The sequence below is a fragment of the Hemibagrus wyckioides genome, linkage group LG02, assembly GCF_019097595.1.
Source record: "Hemibagrus wyckioides isolate EC202008001 linkage group LG02, SWU_Hwy_1.0, whole genome shotgun sequence".
Classification (NCBI taxonomy): Eukaryota; Metazoa; Chordata; class Actinopteri; order Siluriformes; family Bagridae; genus Hemibagrus; species Hemibagrus wyckioides.
This window is the reverse complement of record NC_080711.1, coordinates 12,374,925-12,392,713: the sequence shown is the minus strand read 5'-3', so window position 1 is coordinate 12,392,713 and position 17,789 is coordinate 12,374,925. Positions and strand designations below refer to the sequence as shown.

Genomic DNA, 17,789 nt, shown 5'->3' with positions numbered 1-17,789 from the left:
TGGCTATAATAGTAAAAAAAAAAAAAGGGGTGTGCTTTTATTGTTAGGCCTGAGAAAATGATTTAATGTCAGTGCTATATGTAAATCACATGGAGTAGCTCTTCTTTGAAATAAAGCTTCCTTTAAGCAAGCTTTAAGCATTTACATTATCATATAAATAATGCATGAATTTGACAGCATATCGAAAATGACATCATATAAAATTATAATAATTTTTTTTTTCTTTTAAAAAAGCACAAATAATAGCATGAGTAGATTTATTTAGGCTTGTGTTTCCTCTCACTCCTGCTGTAAATAAGGACTTTCAGTTGTTTTCCTGTTATGTTGGAGTTATGTTTCTGGTTTATTAATGTGTTTTGTACTTATGAGCTACTATACCATTTTCCTTATATATGCATCCATTTTTTAAATTATCTTAAATTACATTGTTTTTCCTGGGTTGTTCCATGTTGTACAACCCTCGGCTAAATACATTTAATGTGAGCTAGTTGGCAACTGCTAATTGTCAAATAACATTTTTATACTTCTGTGTGAATTTTTAATCTAAAAAAATGCCAGGTGAAAATATTACAGAATAAATGTAATTATTAAATATTAATGTAAATTAAATATATTGTAATGTAATCATTTTTTGGGGGGGTGGGGGGCAGATTTATATAAACTTTTACAATTATACGTAAAGTTTACATTTATATTTACATTTAATTTTTAGATTAATATTTAAAATTCACACGGAAAAATTGGTAACTCACATAAATCGCTATCTAATTGGCCTCCAATGTTAAAAAATATTCAAATTTGAACAACAGCCCCAGAAATTCTTATTGATAAAAGCAATATAATATAATAACAGTGATTAAGTGTGTTTTGTCAAAGAAGTAGCCTGGTTATTAAAAACATTGCTGTACATTGCAGAGAAAGGCTTCCAACTATATGTTGGTGTAATTGACACAATAGTTTAATGACACAGTGGCCTTCATTCACCCCTTATGGTCAACGATCAGAAATCCATCAGATCACACTGATTTTCCCCTTAAAATCTGCCCAGCTGTGTGCTTTTCTGTCCCTGCAAATCTGTACAGCTCTCCCTCCGGGTGGCCACTATTTTTAAGCAGCCTACTTCCTTGAATAAATGCTTTTTGGTTCATGACGCACTACAAGTATGCAAAAAATTCACATGGCAGCCTATAGAAGCTGAAGTTTCTCTCAAAGAGTCTATAGTCAGGATAGGGATTTTTACCTTCAGCTCACAAAGAGGGCTTTGTAGTGATTCAGGAGCATGGACTGTGGTTTTGCTGGGCATCACTAATTTAACTTAAGGTTGTGCAAGTCACTGAACTGATATCTGCTGTGCTGAGTTCATATTCCCTGGTGCTTGGATGACTAGCAGGACATTTGATGTGCTGACGTTTTCACTGATGGCTATCCATACTTTTGTAAGCTTGCTTTTTTTCCCCTTCTTTTGTCGGAGATCCCACGTGCTGACCTGCCTGCGAAATTCTATAGGGAGTTCCTTGCACTCCTCTCGCTTTTCTCTCCCTCCTCGCCTGCTTCTCTCCTCCTTTCATTTCTCTCGCTCCAACTTCTAGGCAGTCACAAACTCACCTCACTGCTTGGTCCTTTGTGGGTGGCAGTTGATCTAAGATCCAGGGTGAGGACCTGCAGCAAGACCCGATTTCCCGATGGCACATGCTTTGGAGAGTCCGGACACCTAAATATGGGGGACAGTTGGAAATTTGATGTGACCTCTGTTGTACTTTGAGGCTTCAGTAACTGTATAATTGATGGTTTTCAACATGATGCTGGTTAATACACCTGCACTGAGACAGACATACTTGGACTTTAGAGATCTGCTCTATCCGGCTCTTCTCCAGGTATTTTTGCTCAGGGATTGATGATTTATGGGAACCTACACTGATAGTCTTCTGGGTTGGTGTTGAGTGATGAGCTGAGAAGCATGGGGAGGGACAGGAGTTTCTCCAAGCACTTTCGGTAAGAGGAATCTGTTGGAATAAGTGTTAAGTGCCACTTTTTCATCTGCAGTTGTTGTGAAACGCAGTTGTGATATATGTTTAAGTTCTTTGGGCATAGGTTGCATGCTTTCAGTAAGCACAATAACACTTGACAATATCTGTCTTTATTTCTATTTTATATACTTTAGTTTTTCAACAGTATTTCTCTACTGTTTTCTCTTCTGCTCTGCTTTGCTTTTCCTGTGAAGAGATGCAACCCTATTCTTAACTTCCAGCAATTAAGGTTAGATTTTAGGTTTTAGATGGGAATAAGTCTGCACTCTGTAGCTATTGTATGTTAGCCGTGATTGAGATTTTTCCTTAATAACTTGCTCATCTCAGTTGTCATTCACTCCTTTAAGTAGTGTGTCCTTGATCTGCAAACCCCACTTCTTGGTTAATTTTAGTCCTCCTGTGACCTCCTTCTAATTGAGGGCATTCCAGTGTAAATGAAAGTTAAACAAGAATAATCTGGGCTCAGCTCAGCTCAAGAGTGACTTAGGAAGTATGAATGCAATATTGAAACACGCTTTCTGTTGTTTCATAGACATTTTGTATTTGCCTCTCTATCTGAGTTGTTATTTTTTTTCCACCTATAAAATCACTTACAATATATCAAATGCACAAAAAGTAGCCGTCATGCCTGTTTTTACTGTCTCAGCTCCTGGAATGTCTCACATGGCTTTTTGGCACAAGGTTGTCCATTCCAGCACAAGTGCAGGTGGCTTGTTCTGGCCCAGATACGCTGCTCTAACTCTGCTCAGAATGAGGGCTCATAGCTCTTTGGAAAACAGCCAAGCAAAGGACTACTGCAAATGCAAAGTAGAAAGAAGTGTGGAAATCATTGTTAGACAGATGGGACTAAATGATGAATACAACCATATCAGTCCTCTCTAGGATGTAATAATTTTTGTGATCGCATAAAAGAATGTAAAATCAAGCAAACTCTGGGATATACAGAGTAACTTGCAGTTTTTCAAAATTACCTCAGATTTCGGCCAAGACATGTTGTGTTATCTTCACAACCCTGCATTAAGCCACAGCCCCATTCACTTCACCTGTGTCAAACATGTGTACAGCGATCATAGTAATGACATGTCTGCACTAGTAATAGTTTCTTTTCCAACTTTTCCAATTTAAGTATTTTTCTGCAAACAAAATCCCACAAAAAACATCGCAAGTTGCATCATAAATTTGAAGAAAAAGCTGCAGCAAAAGCAACCATTTTTGGCTACAACAATCACAAAAGGTCTTTTTCTCTTCCAGTAATCCTGGGGGACACTGATATATTAAAGCCACACACAGACAGAAACACACTCCCCAAGCCCACTAATCCTACCTTGATGTTACTAACTGTTTCACAATCAGCATTTTTTTTTTTTTTGCAAGATGGGCTCTGAATAAGGTGTAGAAAACAATATATGGATAGATGATGTATGTATAGATGATAGCCTGGGTATCATGTATATCAGATACGTAACCTTATCTAATTCTATCTATCTATCTATCTATCTATCTATCTATCTATCTATCTATCTATCTATCTATCTATCTATCTATCTATCTATCTATCTATCTATCTATCTATCTATCTATCTTTGCAAGATGGGCTCTGAATAAGGTGTAGAAAACAATATATGGATAGATGATGTATGTATAGATGATAGCCTGGGTATCATGTATATCAGATACGTAACCTTATCTAATTCTATCTATCTATCTATCTATCTATCTATCTATCTATCTATCTATCTATCTATCTATCTATCTATCTATCTATCTATCTATCTATCTATCTATCTATCTATCTATCTATCTATCTATCCATCCATCCATCCATCCATCCATCCATCCATCCATCCATCCATCTTTAACATGCTGCTGAAGTAATAAAAAAATATTATTTGTTTAGACGCATTTGCAGTTTAGTTTAAAACATCAATATGCCAGATATTCTGTAGATCACTGCATATACTTTAAGGTGTTTAATAATTTTTCTTCCTGCAGATGGCAGTGAGTTGCATTGCTTTTCCTAGAATTTCACAGTTTGTCCTGGTAGTGCATGACTAACATACCAGCAGAACTGCAGCAATGCAGAAACACAAACTCTTACTCCCATTTCTCTGAATTGATCACTTGGTTGTCATGGAGACGACCAGCTGGGCTATCTAACTTGTGCTCAGTGGATTTCAGCGGGGCTCTGTGTTAAACTGTTTGATATCCTGATGTACACACTGGCCTGCTGGGATGCACAGCCACTGGAAAGGTGTGAACTTGCTTGATGATTAAAAATTGCGTTTCAAGCTACACAAGCTGAAGATATTTTGGCATCTTTGAGCTGAAAAAAAGTTTTATTTTATAGGCTTTTAAAATCTATCCATCTGCCCCAGAGCCAAATCTGTGTTCTTGGTAACTTCATGCACTGAATTATAGAAAGCTGCATTGAATAAGTAAGGAATAAACACAACAGAACGTACTGTTATAGGAATATTACTAGTGACAGTTTCTACCCTGGAGTTGATTATTTTAAGAACATCACGTTCCAAAATATTCCTCTTATACCACATCAATAAGCCATTTATTAATTCACTAATTAACTTCACATTGTACCATTTATAGTTTAATATGATGTTGTGAAATGTCCATGAGACAGTTCTGTTATCACTTAAGCTATACACAGTCATTCCCTCATTCCCAGTCTCTCTTTTTTCTCTCTCTCTCTCTCTTGAACAAAAAAAATGTTGATTGTAACGTAACTGAAATATGAAAACTTACTTGTACAAAGTGCTGACACTGGAGACTCCTTCTGTAAATGTTTTCCTTTTAACTTCACCATATCAATGATTATACATTATATCTTTGTTGAATAACATCATGTTTTTTTTTTAAATATATTTATTATTAGGTTTAGATAATGTGGAACATATAATTCTTTATAACTCAGCTGTTACAAACCATAATGTCGGCACTACTGTCAGAGCTGCTGTTAGTAAAAAAAACAAAACAAAACTGTGTATAATGATGTTCATGACCATGAATTTTATTTGGATTCAAAGTTTCCGTCATGTAAACTGGCCAGTTGATGGCAAGGTTACATACACTTAGTCTAAAGATATTCAACTCCACACATTTCATATTATTATACATTTGCTGTGTTGTCTATCCATGTATCTTACTTAATTGCCATAAGAATTTCAAAACAATACTTAAGAGAGATTAATTTCAGCTTTTATTTACTATATCAGATTTTCAAAATTGTTCATAGTTTATATACACTTCTTAGTATTTGATGGAATTGCCTTAATCAAATGCTCTGTACCTTCCCCAAGCTTCAGACAATACTCTGTCAGTATTTTTTCCCCTATTCTCCCTGACAGAGCTGGTGTAACTCAGTCCACTATTATTCTACAGGATTCAGGTCAGAGTTTTGAGATGGCCGCTCCAATACTTTCACGTTGTTGTCTTAAACAAGCTCTGATGTGAACAAAGTTGATGCTTAATTAACTTCCCAAAAGAAATGTATGGAAGCATGAAATATGTGTAGTTGTGAAACCCAAGTCTAGGTGTATGTAAACGTTTGCCTTCAACTGTATTAAAAATCTTCAAAACACATGTAAGTTACATATTTATGTTCCATTTTTGATTTTCTCCCTCTATTACTTGTCTATTCTCATTCTGAAACCCTGAAAAATCCACTTTGTGACTAAGAATAACCAGACTTTTCTTCCTATAAAGCTCTATTCTGCCTCCTTAGAACATCTTAATCTTGAGGAATGGCAAGCACAGTCTTGCACTTTAAACAGTTTATGCTGTCCCAGCTGTCCCTCAGCCATTATGTACATAGCCATTGTTTGCTCTGTATATGAGATAGAGGTAGAGAGGAAGAGGTAGAGAGAGAGCCGTTCCGAGGGAGTATTATGAGGAAGAATGAGAGCGTGTACAATTTATTCACTCAGTGTGGAATTGACTTGTACAAGAAGCCCAGTTTCTTTCTTTCTTTCTTTCTTTCTTTCTTTCTTTCTTTCTTTCTTTCTTTCTTTCTTTCTTTCTTTCTTTCTTTCTTTCTTTCTTTCTTTCTTTCTTTCTTTCTTTCTTTCTGTCTATGTGTTAATTAAGAACAATGATACCCATGGACTTTGGTGTATGGGTACGGTTCAGTAACTGGCTGCCTGACACTATGGAGACATGGGTGAATTTATGTAATTATCTAGCTTCCTCTAGCTTGTATCTTATTTCCGTTCTCTAGGACCTCAGTATAGAAATCATTAAATGCAAATCATGCCTGAAGCTGTTTATTTATAAAGTGTTTTCTATACTATTGTCTTTCAGTTTTCTCGGTTTCCTTTTGCACATCCTGGCACAATTAGTGGTGTGTGTGTAGATTTGCGTATGCAAATTTGTGTGTAATTGGCACATAGGCAAAGTGAAAGACAGAGTGTGAATTATTGTAGCTGATAATAATGAAAGCAAGATGTTACCGGTTGTCAAAATGTGTGAGGTTCATCTATATTACTGTTGAATGGAAATAATTACTCACTTTCAGTAACCACTGTATCCTGGTCAGGGTTATAGTGGATCCTAACTCCAACTCATGGCACCATGGACATTGGAAGTGTGAGGCCATCCCTCACATGGAATCTTTAATTGCGATTTTTTAAAAAAAAAAACAAAAAAAAACATACTTATTATTGAGATACATGTAAAAATAAAATAAAATAAAATAAAATAAAATAAATAGATATATTGGAGGGCCATTGTGTTTTTATGTCTTTTCTTACTATTTATATCTTATTATTAAATTATACATTTTTAGAGGTCCCACAACCTCTTTTCTTTCAATTAATTTATTAGGTAGATGAGCTCCTGTATGTTGAGGCTGATAAATGAGAAGATATACAGATAATTACACTCTAAGTAATTTAGATTAATAGTGTATCTCTCGCTTTTTACGCTCCACACACAGCCAGCAGGTTGCATGAATGGGGCTATTTTTATCTCCTTCTTGTCAACAGTGACAAATGTGTCAGTTTTATTCCATTTAATAAACATCACCAAGTTCTCTACCTGAATGCTGGAGGGAAAGATTTATCACTTTCACCATGCTGTAAAATGATCATGTAAAGACTTTCTCTTCTGCTGCACTCCTGCTCACCTCCTCCTCCACTCAGGAGGTATGTGTGAACATTTGTCCTGCCTCCATGTATTCTCTCTCTCTCTCTCTCTCTCTCTCTCTCTCTCTCTCCTTCAGATGAAATGGCTCTGCATCCCTTTCACTTCAGTAAATTTGACGTTGGTGCAGTGACTTCTAGGGACCCTGTCATTCCAGCTCTCTGTACTTATTCTTGTATTTACTTTTTCTCTGCCATGTTCATCAGGATCTTCATCCCCAAGAAGCACCGGCAGCGTTTTGATGAAGTGGTCTCTCAGAGCCTGATCAGCCGCCTGAGGGGCCGCAGTTTTAGTGAGCACAGGCAGAGTGGACTGCGCCGCAGCCGCAGTGAGGATCACCCTGAACGACTGCTGGTGTCCACACGGGCCAGCTCAGTGCCACGCACTGCCCATGAGGATGGTGTTATTCCCCCATCTCGTGGCCTTCGCAAAACGACTTCGCTCATTGCTGGCCATTCTGGCGCCATCAGCAACCGCAGGCCAGTTCTCAGGGCAAATTATTGTAATGATGATGTTTGACATTGTGTGTCACTGAGTGTCTATTTGTGTGTGTGTGTGCGTGTGTGCTGTTGGCAGAATATGTGTGTGTGTTGCACATTTTATTAATACAATCCTTTGTATATTTTTTCAAAAAATAGCAAATGTAAATGACATTGTTCTTTACTCTTGGTAACATTGGTGTAATGATGTGCTGTTGGCAAAAAGACTTAGATTTGGTTGTCAAAATAGCATGGATATTATGCCTTATTATCTGTTTTGCAGTTTGATCAAAACATGATCAGTATGCTATAACTAAGTTCAGCATAGAATTATATAAATTATATAAATGTGAAGTAGCAAACCATTTACTATGGAAAATTGAGCTTTTGGTGTTGAAGATTTTTTAAAGCAAATAGAAGACTGTATTACAGAACCACTTTGTCATAACTGCTAACTTTAACTAATGCTACAAAACATTATTTATCAAACTTTATAAATAGGCTTTTTTAAAGAAAAAGATGGAAACTTCTTGCTTTTGTTTTATATTTTCAATGACTATTTCAGATGTTTGTACAAAGAACTGTGAAGTACCAAAATGAATATAAAATTTCCAAAAGCTATTTCTAGATGCATCAGTATGAAGTGAATTCTCATTTCTGGCTTATTAAGCTGCATCAGATAGTAACAGACAGACCTGTTTGCTTTGCCAAGCCTTCATTAGAGACCAAGACTAAAATAAAATAGTGTGGCAAATTAACTCCTCTATGTGATAACAGCTGTTATATAACTGTGGCTATAAAATGGCTTTTTTTAATAAAAGATGTAAGTAGATGGTTATTTTTCTCCTGGCAGGGCTGACAAGTTGTTTACATATAGTGCAAAGGAAATATGTTGTTGGTGGCTCTAAAAAATGATAGAAAACAGAAAAGTTGTTCAATAGATTATATTTAAAGTAATGCAACAGAGAAAGAGCACAAGAGGAATGTCACCATGGCCTTCAGGGAAGCTTTGATCCATCTGTCTTCACTTTAATACCTACATATAAACTTCTCTTCAACCTGTTCACTGGGTCTTTTTCCCCGCTTTATCATGTCTGATAAAACTTTACCATGTCTGTTTTTCCCTACTAATTTTTATTTTATTAAATTTTTATTTTGATTTCATTTATTAACTTTAGTATTTAATGAAAGACTTTTATCCTGTGGTCAAGCTTAATGTTAAAGGTCACAAGAACCTTTGCAGTTCATGAATTATAAAACACATCCACTCAGGGGGCTTTCAGCCTCAATCACGACTTTCAGGTGTATTTTTATTGCTATCATCAAAGCTTTGTGTATTTACTGACAAAAATTGGCTGTTAAGTGTTTATGGATCATTCTCTGTTCACTGGAATATACATATTAAGCACATTGCTTTGATTCTGAAATGTTGCTAAATTTGACCCCAAGGACAACAGGAGGGTTAAATCTGTTCATACAAGTTCTTATTTAGTTAGTCTAAAAAGCAACCAGTAGTCATTGCATATGGTAAGAATCTTTTTCATTATGAATTAAACAACAACAACAAAATAAATAAATAAATAAATAAATAAATAAATAAATAAATAAATAAATAAATAAATAAATAAAATTAATTAATTAATTAATTAATTAATTAATTAATTAATTAATTAATTAATTAATTGATTGATTGATTGATTAATTGATTAATTAATTAATTAATTAATTAATAATAGAATTATATAATATATAATAAGAAGAATAAGAATAGAAGACTTAAATAAAAGTAATGATTTTTTTTTGTACTATTATTATTATTAAACTACAACAACTACTAGTACTAATAATAATAATAATTATTATTATTATTGTTGTTGTTATTATTATTATTATTATTATTATTATTATTATTATTATTATTATTATACCCAGTATGCTTCCTGTGCTTTGGGGTTCCAGGTACTCTATTTTCCTCCACCAGTCCACTGACATGTATTCTAGGCTTTCCATAGTGTGTGTGTGGTGTGTGTAACATACATTTGTAACTCAATTAATGACAAATTTATACCATAAAAATATTTGATAGCACTATTTTAAGACCTGAGATTTGTTTTTTTCTATCTGTGTTACAGGACAGTGCGGGTCTACAAGGGAAACCAGAGTTTTGGCTTTACCCTACGTGGCCATGCTCCCGTGTGGATTGATTCAGTTATTCCAGGTACCAAGACCTCAGAGATAAACCGATTATTGACTAATTTGTTCATTTTTATGCATGTTTCTATTTTTCCATCATCTATTCCCATCCACAATTTAATTATCGCCAATGACTGATGTGCTAGATTTCTTCTGTACATGTTGTAAAAGATTTTGAAGTACTTCTGAAGACTCAAAGCAATAGTATGATTTACGTTTCTCTGTCATATGCATGAATGTCGTAAGGGGAATAAGAGAGGAATTGGTTAAAATTTACTGGTGCTGTAGCTGTAAGTAGGCTGTAATTGTAAGTTGCCATGTGTCTGATATACATTTAAAGAGATTTAAAAATGATTCATTAAAAAATTTCCTCTAAATTACGTGATTGATTGACTTTGATTGATTGGTCTTTTTTAAAAATGTGGCCAAAAATGCTTCAACAACTGCCTTTAACACATTCACTTATATCCATAGATACTTATGAGGTTAACGTTGTGTGGTATTCCTAGATCATTTTACTGATATTATCAGGGGCACCACGGTTATATCCTTACTACTTTTTATAACTAGTTTTTACTGGATTGCTCCAAGGAAGCATGTAGTTTAATATTTGGTACTAATCAGATGATTAGCAAAACCATGCTTTGTGCAAAACAAATGTAGACATTATTCAGCTGGACTATTAAACGTGGAAAACGTGTTAAAGTTTAACACATAGAAATGTGTTAAAGTTACAATCTGTTTTTGTTAGCAAATGCATCAGCAGCCACAATGATGATTTGTGACATGGTGAAATCATACTCTAAAATGATAACTCTCTGCGCATGTATGTGCTCATTTATGTGTGCCAGCCCAGTTTGACATTGCAGTCTGTTAACTATTTTTGGATGCCATTATCTTTGTGCACATATATGTGTGTGTGTGTGTGTGTGTGTGTGTATGTGTGTGTTGTATGTAAAAACAGAACAAAGTCTGAAGAAGTCACTCACTGTAGGGTTGAGTCAGAAGAGCACAGGCGGTCGAATTATGTGTTCATCAAATGTTCCTCATTGTTTTTGACTTCACTTCCTGCCTCATCATTATTTTAGTGCCATCTAATTTAATAGGTTTTCTTACTTACACAAAGCAATTCAGTATTTTACTTTCAGCATAGTAAGCAGAGCAAAGATCATGCTGGACCCAGGTTTTAGTACAATACATTGGAGTCTGTGGGAAGAGCTGAATGTTCATTCAACCTCATTTTAGTTTGCACTGAGCCTTAATGCCTCAGTGACAATTTAGTCACACACATGCTCCATATATCGGTTAATGTGCTTTGTGACAATGTCTGTAATTAAAAGTGCTATATGAGTAAATTGAATTGAATTGATGTCTGTATGCATGATTATACATGTCTCTATATTTCAGGTAGTCCAGCTGAGAAAGCAGGCCTCAAACCTGGAGATCGCATCCTATTTCTCAATGGCCTTGACATGAGGTATTTGACCGTTGTAATAATGCTGGCTTTATTATTACAAGACAATTTATTGGGTTAAAAATGCATGTGAATTTTCTTATTACTTGTCATATTGATTCATATCCATGTTAAGATTCTAAAAAGGATTTATAGGAATTAGTCCCTTGTCTGTCTAATCTTAAAGCATTTGACTGACTACTGCTAAGCACAGGGAGAATTATCACTGGAGGATGAAGGAGCTATAAAGTTTGGGAAAAATCCAGCAAACGTGTGTGTTGTCTTAGGAACTGTGCCCATGAGAAGGTGGTAGCAATGTTGCAAGGCAGTGGAGCCATGCCTTCCCTTGTGGTAGAGGATGGCCCTCCGGCCTTCGTGCTGGCGGAACCTGAGGTTCTGGAGGCATCTCCACGTTCACGCTCTCCTGTGCTTAGCTCCCTGCAGTGGGTGGCTGAAATTCTGCCACCCAGTATCCGTGTGCATGGGCGCACTTTTAGTCAGCAACTTGAGCACCTGCTTACCCTGCAAGAGAGATACACCATCTGCAAGTCCCTCGAGGCTTTCTTCCAACACAGGTGAGTGGAGATCTTCTCAGTTCTCTATGCAATAACCGGTTAGCACGCAATTGTAATAGGAGACTCCATGTGTTCCTGATGAGTTCGGAAAATTAACTGGTCTGGTTTGGGTTTCTGGTGAAGCTGGAATCTACTATTGACAATTAGATTAAAATAAACATTGTTTCTTGTTTCTACAAGGTCTGTAAACAACCTCACATGTCTGTGAGTTTACAGCGTATGAGTGGGCATCAAAAAAGGGGCTGTAATTGCATCTAAATATCATTATTTATGTCTTTGTACTTGAAAATTTAAGCGTTTTTTAATTTTGGTTTGGTTTTGCATTGTAGGAATGTAGATACTCTGATCGTGGATGTGTTTCCAATCCTGGATACTCCAGCTAAGCAGGTGATCTGGCAGTTTATTTACCAGCTGCTGACCTACGAAGAGCAAGAACATTGCCAGAGCAAGATCTCACGCTTCCTTGGTTATAAAGTCACATGTAAGTTGTGTGTGTGTAAACAGAAGTGTTCATAATCATATACAGTAACAACAACAACAATAATAGTAATAATAATCTCCTAACTGTGGGCCTAAATTGTCTTGTGTTTATCCATGGTAGGCCAATCTTTGTAAAGTTTTGTGTGTTTGTGTGTTATAAGTGCCTGTGGCAGAGCCAGAACCACCAGCTCCAGAGCCGCACCGGCGTAGTAGCTCTATGAAGGTGACGGGCACCACCTACCGGAGCAGTGTGAGAGGTCGTAGTTCAGATGATCTGGTCATTGGCACTCACCTGGGAATGGGTAAAACATTAAGCTGCCATTGTATGCTCTCATTCAATTAAATCGAACAGTGTAAATGTTAAATTTTCCTTCCTTTTCCTCTGTTTTTGCTATTTAATTTATTTCTACTATGTTCATATAACTTAAAAGAATTAGTTACACCTTACTGTGTGAATTTCATTGAACTCGACTTTTTGAAAGTGTCAGGCTATATAATCTTCACTAACATTGTCATGAACTTATTTGTCATACACATTTTAATGTAACTGAGAACCTGGATATTTAAAATGTGGATGACTTGTTATTGACAGGGATCCGTACTGAGCCTGTTGAGTTGACTTCAATGAGACTTGCTCCTGGAGAAAGACAGTCTGGAGATGGGACATCTCTACCAGAGACACCCAACAACCTCACTAATGTGAGCAAAGTAATAGCAGACTGTAGTTGTTTTAACTTAATCACGGAAATTTACCCAGTGGATTATTGCCCACTTCTTGAGATCAGAATAAAAACGTGTTTGTCCAATAGAATATATATTTGACACTGCCTTTTTGAATTTCTTGTGCTCTGTAGTCTATCTTGCTAATTGATTTGAGTATATTTGCATTTATATTTATCCAAACCTTCTCTTTCGATAGCTCTCTGCTGTATATGCTGAGCTGGAGAATGTGCATGTAGGCAAGAGGTCTAAATCTCTGAAGAGCCGCCCTCCTCCTGCCCCCGAAACATTGATTGACATCTACCCTCACCCATCTATCCAGTCTGTCAGAGCTAAATCTTCTTCTCCTTCTGTACGGGCTAGTTCAGGTAAACAAAACCAGCCAAAAAAAACCCATAGTTCAATTATTAGTAATTAATAATTGATGAATGCTTCAAAAAATGTGTTTTTTTCCCCATCACTTCACAGGCAGTCGTAAACTAACATCAGTCCAGCCTCCCCCTCCTCCTCCTCCACCTCCCCAACCCTTATGGACTGAGCCCTTGCCCAGTCCCCAGGGCCTGTGCTATCCTCAAGAGCTTCCATCCCAGGGGACTGCAGAGTCTAACCCCTACATTAGCCTGGACAGCCCGCCATTATCACCACCATCTCCCCCTGATTATCCGCCGAGCCCTCCGGACTACCAGCCTAGTCCTCCCATCCGGAAGAAGCGTTACACGTTTTCCCGTCCCCCCCGAAGTGCTGACACAGACCTGTTCATGGAGGCCCTTACAGAGCAGCTTGGTCAGCAGCTATCTGTTGATGACTTTTTGTCTCCAGAAAATGATTACGAAGAGGTATGTGTCTGATGATCTGACAGAAGTGTAGCATTCAGTCTATTATTGTTTTACATTAGTGTCACTATGATTGTTGTTGTTTCTGTAATGTTATCGCCATTTTAAATGGTTAAATTTACACCCACAAAGTTAAAGTAGATTTAGTTTAACTATGTAGGAATTCATTAAACACAGGTAATTTTACTCTTCAAAGTGCAAAGTGGTTAATTGCAGAAATTTAAAGCTGTGTGCCAATCTGTTTGATGGCAACCCCAGGATGTGGTCCAGATGACCCTCCAAGACGAAGAGGATGAGGAAATAGAGGATGAAGATGAGGAGGAAGATGAAGGCCCTTATATCCCTCCTGAGCTCAGTAGTGCCAGTGAGATGCATAGTAGTAGTGAGGATGCAAGTTCCCTCACATACTCATCCAGCTCTGAGCACATTCCACCTCCACCTCTCACCCCACCTCCCCCACCTCCTGTTCAGTTTAATGATCCACAACCTTCTACCAATTTCACTCCTGATCAAACACCCCGACAGTTAACTTTTCGCCGACACCCAGGACCTCCACCTCCACCCCCTCCTAGGGCCAATCCACCTCCAAAGCGACAGTCTTTTAACAAGGTGCTTCCTGCACGGGAGGAGTTTATGGTCCATCAGGTTATCCAGGAAGCCCAGTCTCTACCAGTCCAACCAACAAGTGGGCACTCCCAGCACCCCATACAGCAGATGCACCAGTCCTTGCCTCCATTGCCTTCCCCAGACATATCTCCGTCTGCCGTCCATAGCCATATGATGTACCAAATGCATCACCAAGCTCAACAAAATCAACAAGATCAACAGGTTTATCAAATTCATCAGAGTCATCAGGGTCAGCACAGTCACCAACTTCATCAAGCTCAACAGAGCCGTCAAATGCATCAAAGCCACCAAACTCATAATACCCACCAGACTCAACTATCTAGCTCCATGGACAGGCTTGACAAAATTGAGAGAATGGAACTGTCTGATAGACATATTTATGAGGTTTACCAGCCTCAGCCAATGCATCCAGGTCATCAGACCCCCCTTAGTCATCAACAAAGTCATCAAGTTCACCTATCAAGCTCCATGGATAGGCTGGATAGATTGGAGAGGATTGAACACTTAGAACGAATGGAACGTTTAGAACGTATGGAACGGATGGAGCGGATGGAACGGATGGAAAGGTCTGAGAGAGCTGAAAGGAGAGCTGAAATTCATCAGGCCCATGTGTCTCAACCAAACCCCCAGGCTATTCGCCAAACTCAACAGACGCCACAACCTCAGTCAGGTTATCCCAGTCAACACCAAGTTCATCAGCTTCATCATGTCTACCAACCAAACCAACCTTCCCCACTTATCCACCAACCTCATCACATTCATCAGATCGAGCACATCCATCAGACCCAGCTTGTCCAATCTGCTCCTCAGTACCATGTCATCCACCAGCCCCAGCAACCTCACCAGACCCAGATCCTCTCTACCTTCCAGCCTCTGCCTCCACATCAGCAAATATCACAACAGCAAACACAACAGCAGCAGCAGCAACAGCAGCAGTCACAGCAGCACCATCAGTCACATCCAGTCCACCCTACATCCCAAGCCAGACAGAGTCCTCATCCCATTCAGCACCAACGCCATCAGCATCACCATGAAGTTCAATCTCACACACAGCCTCAACCTCAGTCCCAGCCTCAAGAGGTATCTCCTATGGAGCCTCCTCCACCTCCACCTTTGCCACCTCCCTGTGTGCCCCCTCCCTTGCCCCGGTCCTCACCAAATAAATCAGACTCCAGTCACATGAATGTAAAGAGGCTACGCTGGGAACAAGTTGAGAACTCTGAAGGAACTATCTGGGGACAGGTAAGTTGTTTCTTATTGTTTCTGAAGCTTCAGCCCCTAAGATATAGGGGTTAAGTTGTGCTCAGCCTACCCAAGTGGCATCACCTATATTCTGCATTCTGCACATGAGATGGGCAGCTTATGGGAAATAATAAACATTTTGTATTAAGACCCCTGCATTCATGTAACATGCATAACAATGACTAAATATTAGCAAGTATAAAACTCCAAATAAAAATAAACATACCAGTTAGGACTAAAATATAACTATGACCTGAAAGTGTTAGCATTGGTATGTTTTCTTTACTGCAGTTGGGAGAAGACTCTGATTATGACAAGCTCAGTGACATGGTAAAATATTTGGACTTGGAATTGCATTTTGGCACACAGAAGAGTCCAAGTGAGTAAAGTGTGTGTGTGTGTGTGTTTGTGTTTGTGTTTGTGTGTGTGTGTGTTCATGTCTGTGTGAACTGTCTGAGTGAAAGCACCTAACACATAAACTGGGGCTTTTTTAGATTGAAATCAACTACTATTGCTGCTTTTGACCCAAGCTCAATTGTTATTACCAAGTTCCAACAAGTTAAAGCCAGAGAAAACACCCATACATCTTGAAATCCCTCCGCTTCAACATTTGTGATGCCTTGTTAAAGTTAGTTTGCAAGCTGTAATAATATAATTTCCCACTTTGGTTCATTTAACATGCAAAGTGGTCTGTCAGAACATATAAAGTACTTTTACAGGCCTGCGAGGCTATTGTTTCTGTTCACCTGTAGCAAACTTAAAACTTTCTTACATTTTGTACTGAAACTTCAGTACACCTTCGACGATAATGTGAATTACCACCTCAGAACACAGAATGCATCTAAATACAATGCTGCTGTAAACTCATTTAAAAGTAAAGAAGAGGGACTTTTTCACTGAGTGGCCATGTTGATTTAACATCACTCCATAAACCAGAAGGAGCTGGGAGTTGACAAGCTGAAATTTATGTTCAGGGGGATTATTTGATAGCCTTTTCCTGGTTGTAAGAGTCGAATTACAGCATAATGCCCTGAATGGAAGTTCCATTTCTAGCTTACTAGCTATGTAGCCATCTTTATGCTGCTTTAAAATCATTTGGTTTCTGTGACTATGAATGAGTTACATGTTTGTTGGGGATGTTTTTACCCTCATTTTATTTTCTTCTTAAGGTAGAAATGGGATTGTTTTTGTATTCTTCTTACAGAATAACAGTAACCATTGATATTTGGATTTGTTTTCCGTTAAGAAGTGATGATGATATTTTGGGCACACCACTCATCTAACTGTGTGTCAGTCTACCCATGCATCTGTGCACTCATCAACCACTCACTCATGTATATCTCCATTTCACATTGAGAACACACTCTAATTCTTTGACTTTGTTGCAGTCTCTATTCCAGAACCTGCACCTCAGCCGGAGACATTCAAAAGAAAAGATGTGATTGAGATTCTTTCGCATAAGAAAGCCTACAATGCGTGTGAGTAGAACAGGAAAAAAACTAAAATTGTCTTATTTTTGTCAGATATTCTGTGTCAGTCTGTACACTGTGCTTGTTGATATCAATCACGTTTCAGCTGCCTTTAATTTTTAAGTCACAGTGTGGTTATATCAGTGTTAAGCTCAGCTGGTCTGTCTGCTGATCTAATTCTATGTAGGTCTTCTTTTAGCTTGTACTAATGAGTAGATTGCTGTTCCAGAGATTGCTGTGTTATATTGTGACTCTCTGTTCCACCCTCCATTTAGCCATCTTGATTGCCCATCTGAAGCTGTCACCAGGTGAGCTGCGTCAGGTGCTAATGACAATGTCGACCAATCGCCTGGAGCCAGCACACATCAAGCAGCTACTACTGTATGCACCTGATGATGAAGAGGTCAAGCAATATGCACAGTATGCTGATAACCCTAGCAAGCTTAGTGAGCCAGATCAGTTTGTCTTACAGGTAACAATGCAAATTAACGATTGATATTCTTTTGGGAGGAAGGGGGAGGCTGTTATACATGGATC

General features: G+C 37.9%; 1 protein-coding gene across 3 annotated transcripts in view; it reads left to right on the top strand.

The window, feature by feature from the left end:
- grid2ipa (glutamate receptor, ionotropic, delta 2 (Grid2) interacting protein, a) overlaps nucleotides 1-17,789 on the top strand; it is a 31,261-nt gene that overhangs the window by 8,554 nt on the left and 4,918 nt on the right. For 2 of the 3 annotated variants that reach the window (XM_058409908.1, XM_058409927.1), the window contains 13 exons: nucleotides 7,388-7,660; nucleotides 9,793-9,878; nucleotides 11,261-11,330; nucleotides 11,594-11,881; nucleotides 12,211-12,362; nucleotides 12,523-12,663; nucleotides 12,954-13,060; nucleotides 13,281-13,449; nucleotides 13,550-13,917; nucleotides 14,173-15,783; nucleotides 16,075-16,162; nucleotides 17,172-17,261; nucleotides 17,528-17,724. In XM_058409908.1, coding sequence (XP_058265891.1) covers nucleotides 7,388-7,660; nucleotides 9,793-9,878; nucleotides 11,261-11,330; nucleotides 11,594-11,881; nucleotides 12,211-12,362; nucleotides 12,523-12,663; nucleotides 12,954-13,060; nucleotides 13,281-13,449; nucleotides 13,550-13,917; nucleotides 14,173-15,783; nucleotides 16,075-16,162; nucleotides 17,172-17,261; nucleotides 17,528-17,724 — 3,640 coding nt within the window. Of the gene's footprint in view, nucleotides 1-1,218; nucleotides 1,993-7,387; nucleotides 7,661-9,792; nucleotides 9,879-11,260; nucleotides 11,331-11,593; nucleotides 11,882-12,210; nucleotides 12,363-12,522; nucleotides 12,664-12,953; nucleotides 13,061-13,280; nucleotides 13,450-13,549; nucleotides 13,918-14,172; nucleotides 15,784-16,074; nucleotides 16,163-17,171; nucleotides 17,262-17,527; nucleotides 17,725-17,789 lie in introns of those variants that run through there. The other variant, XM_058409917.1, reaches the window with a different exon arrangement.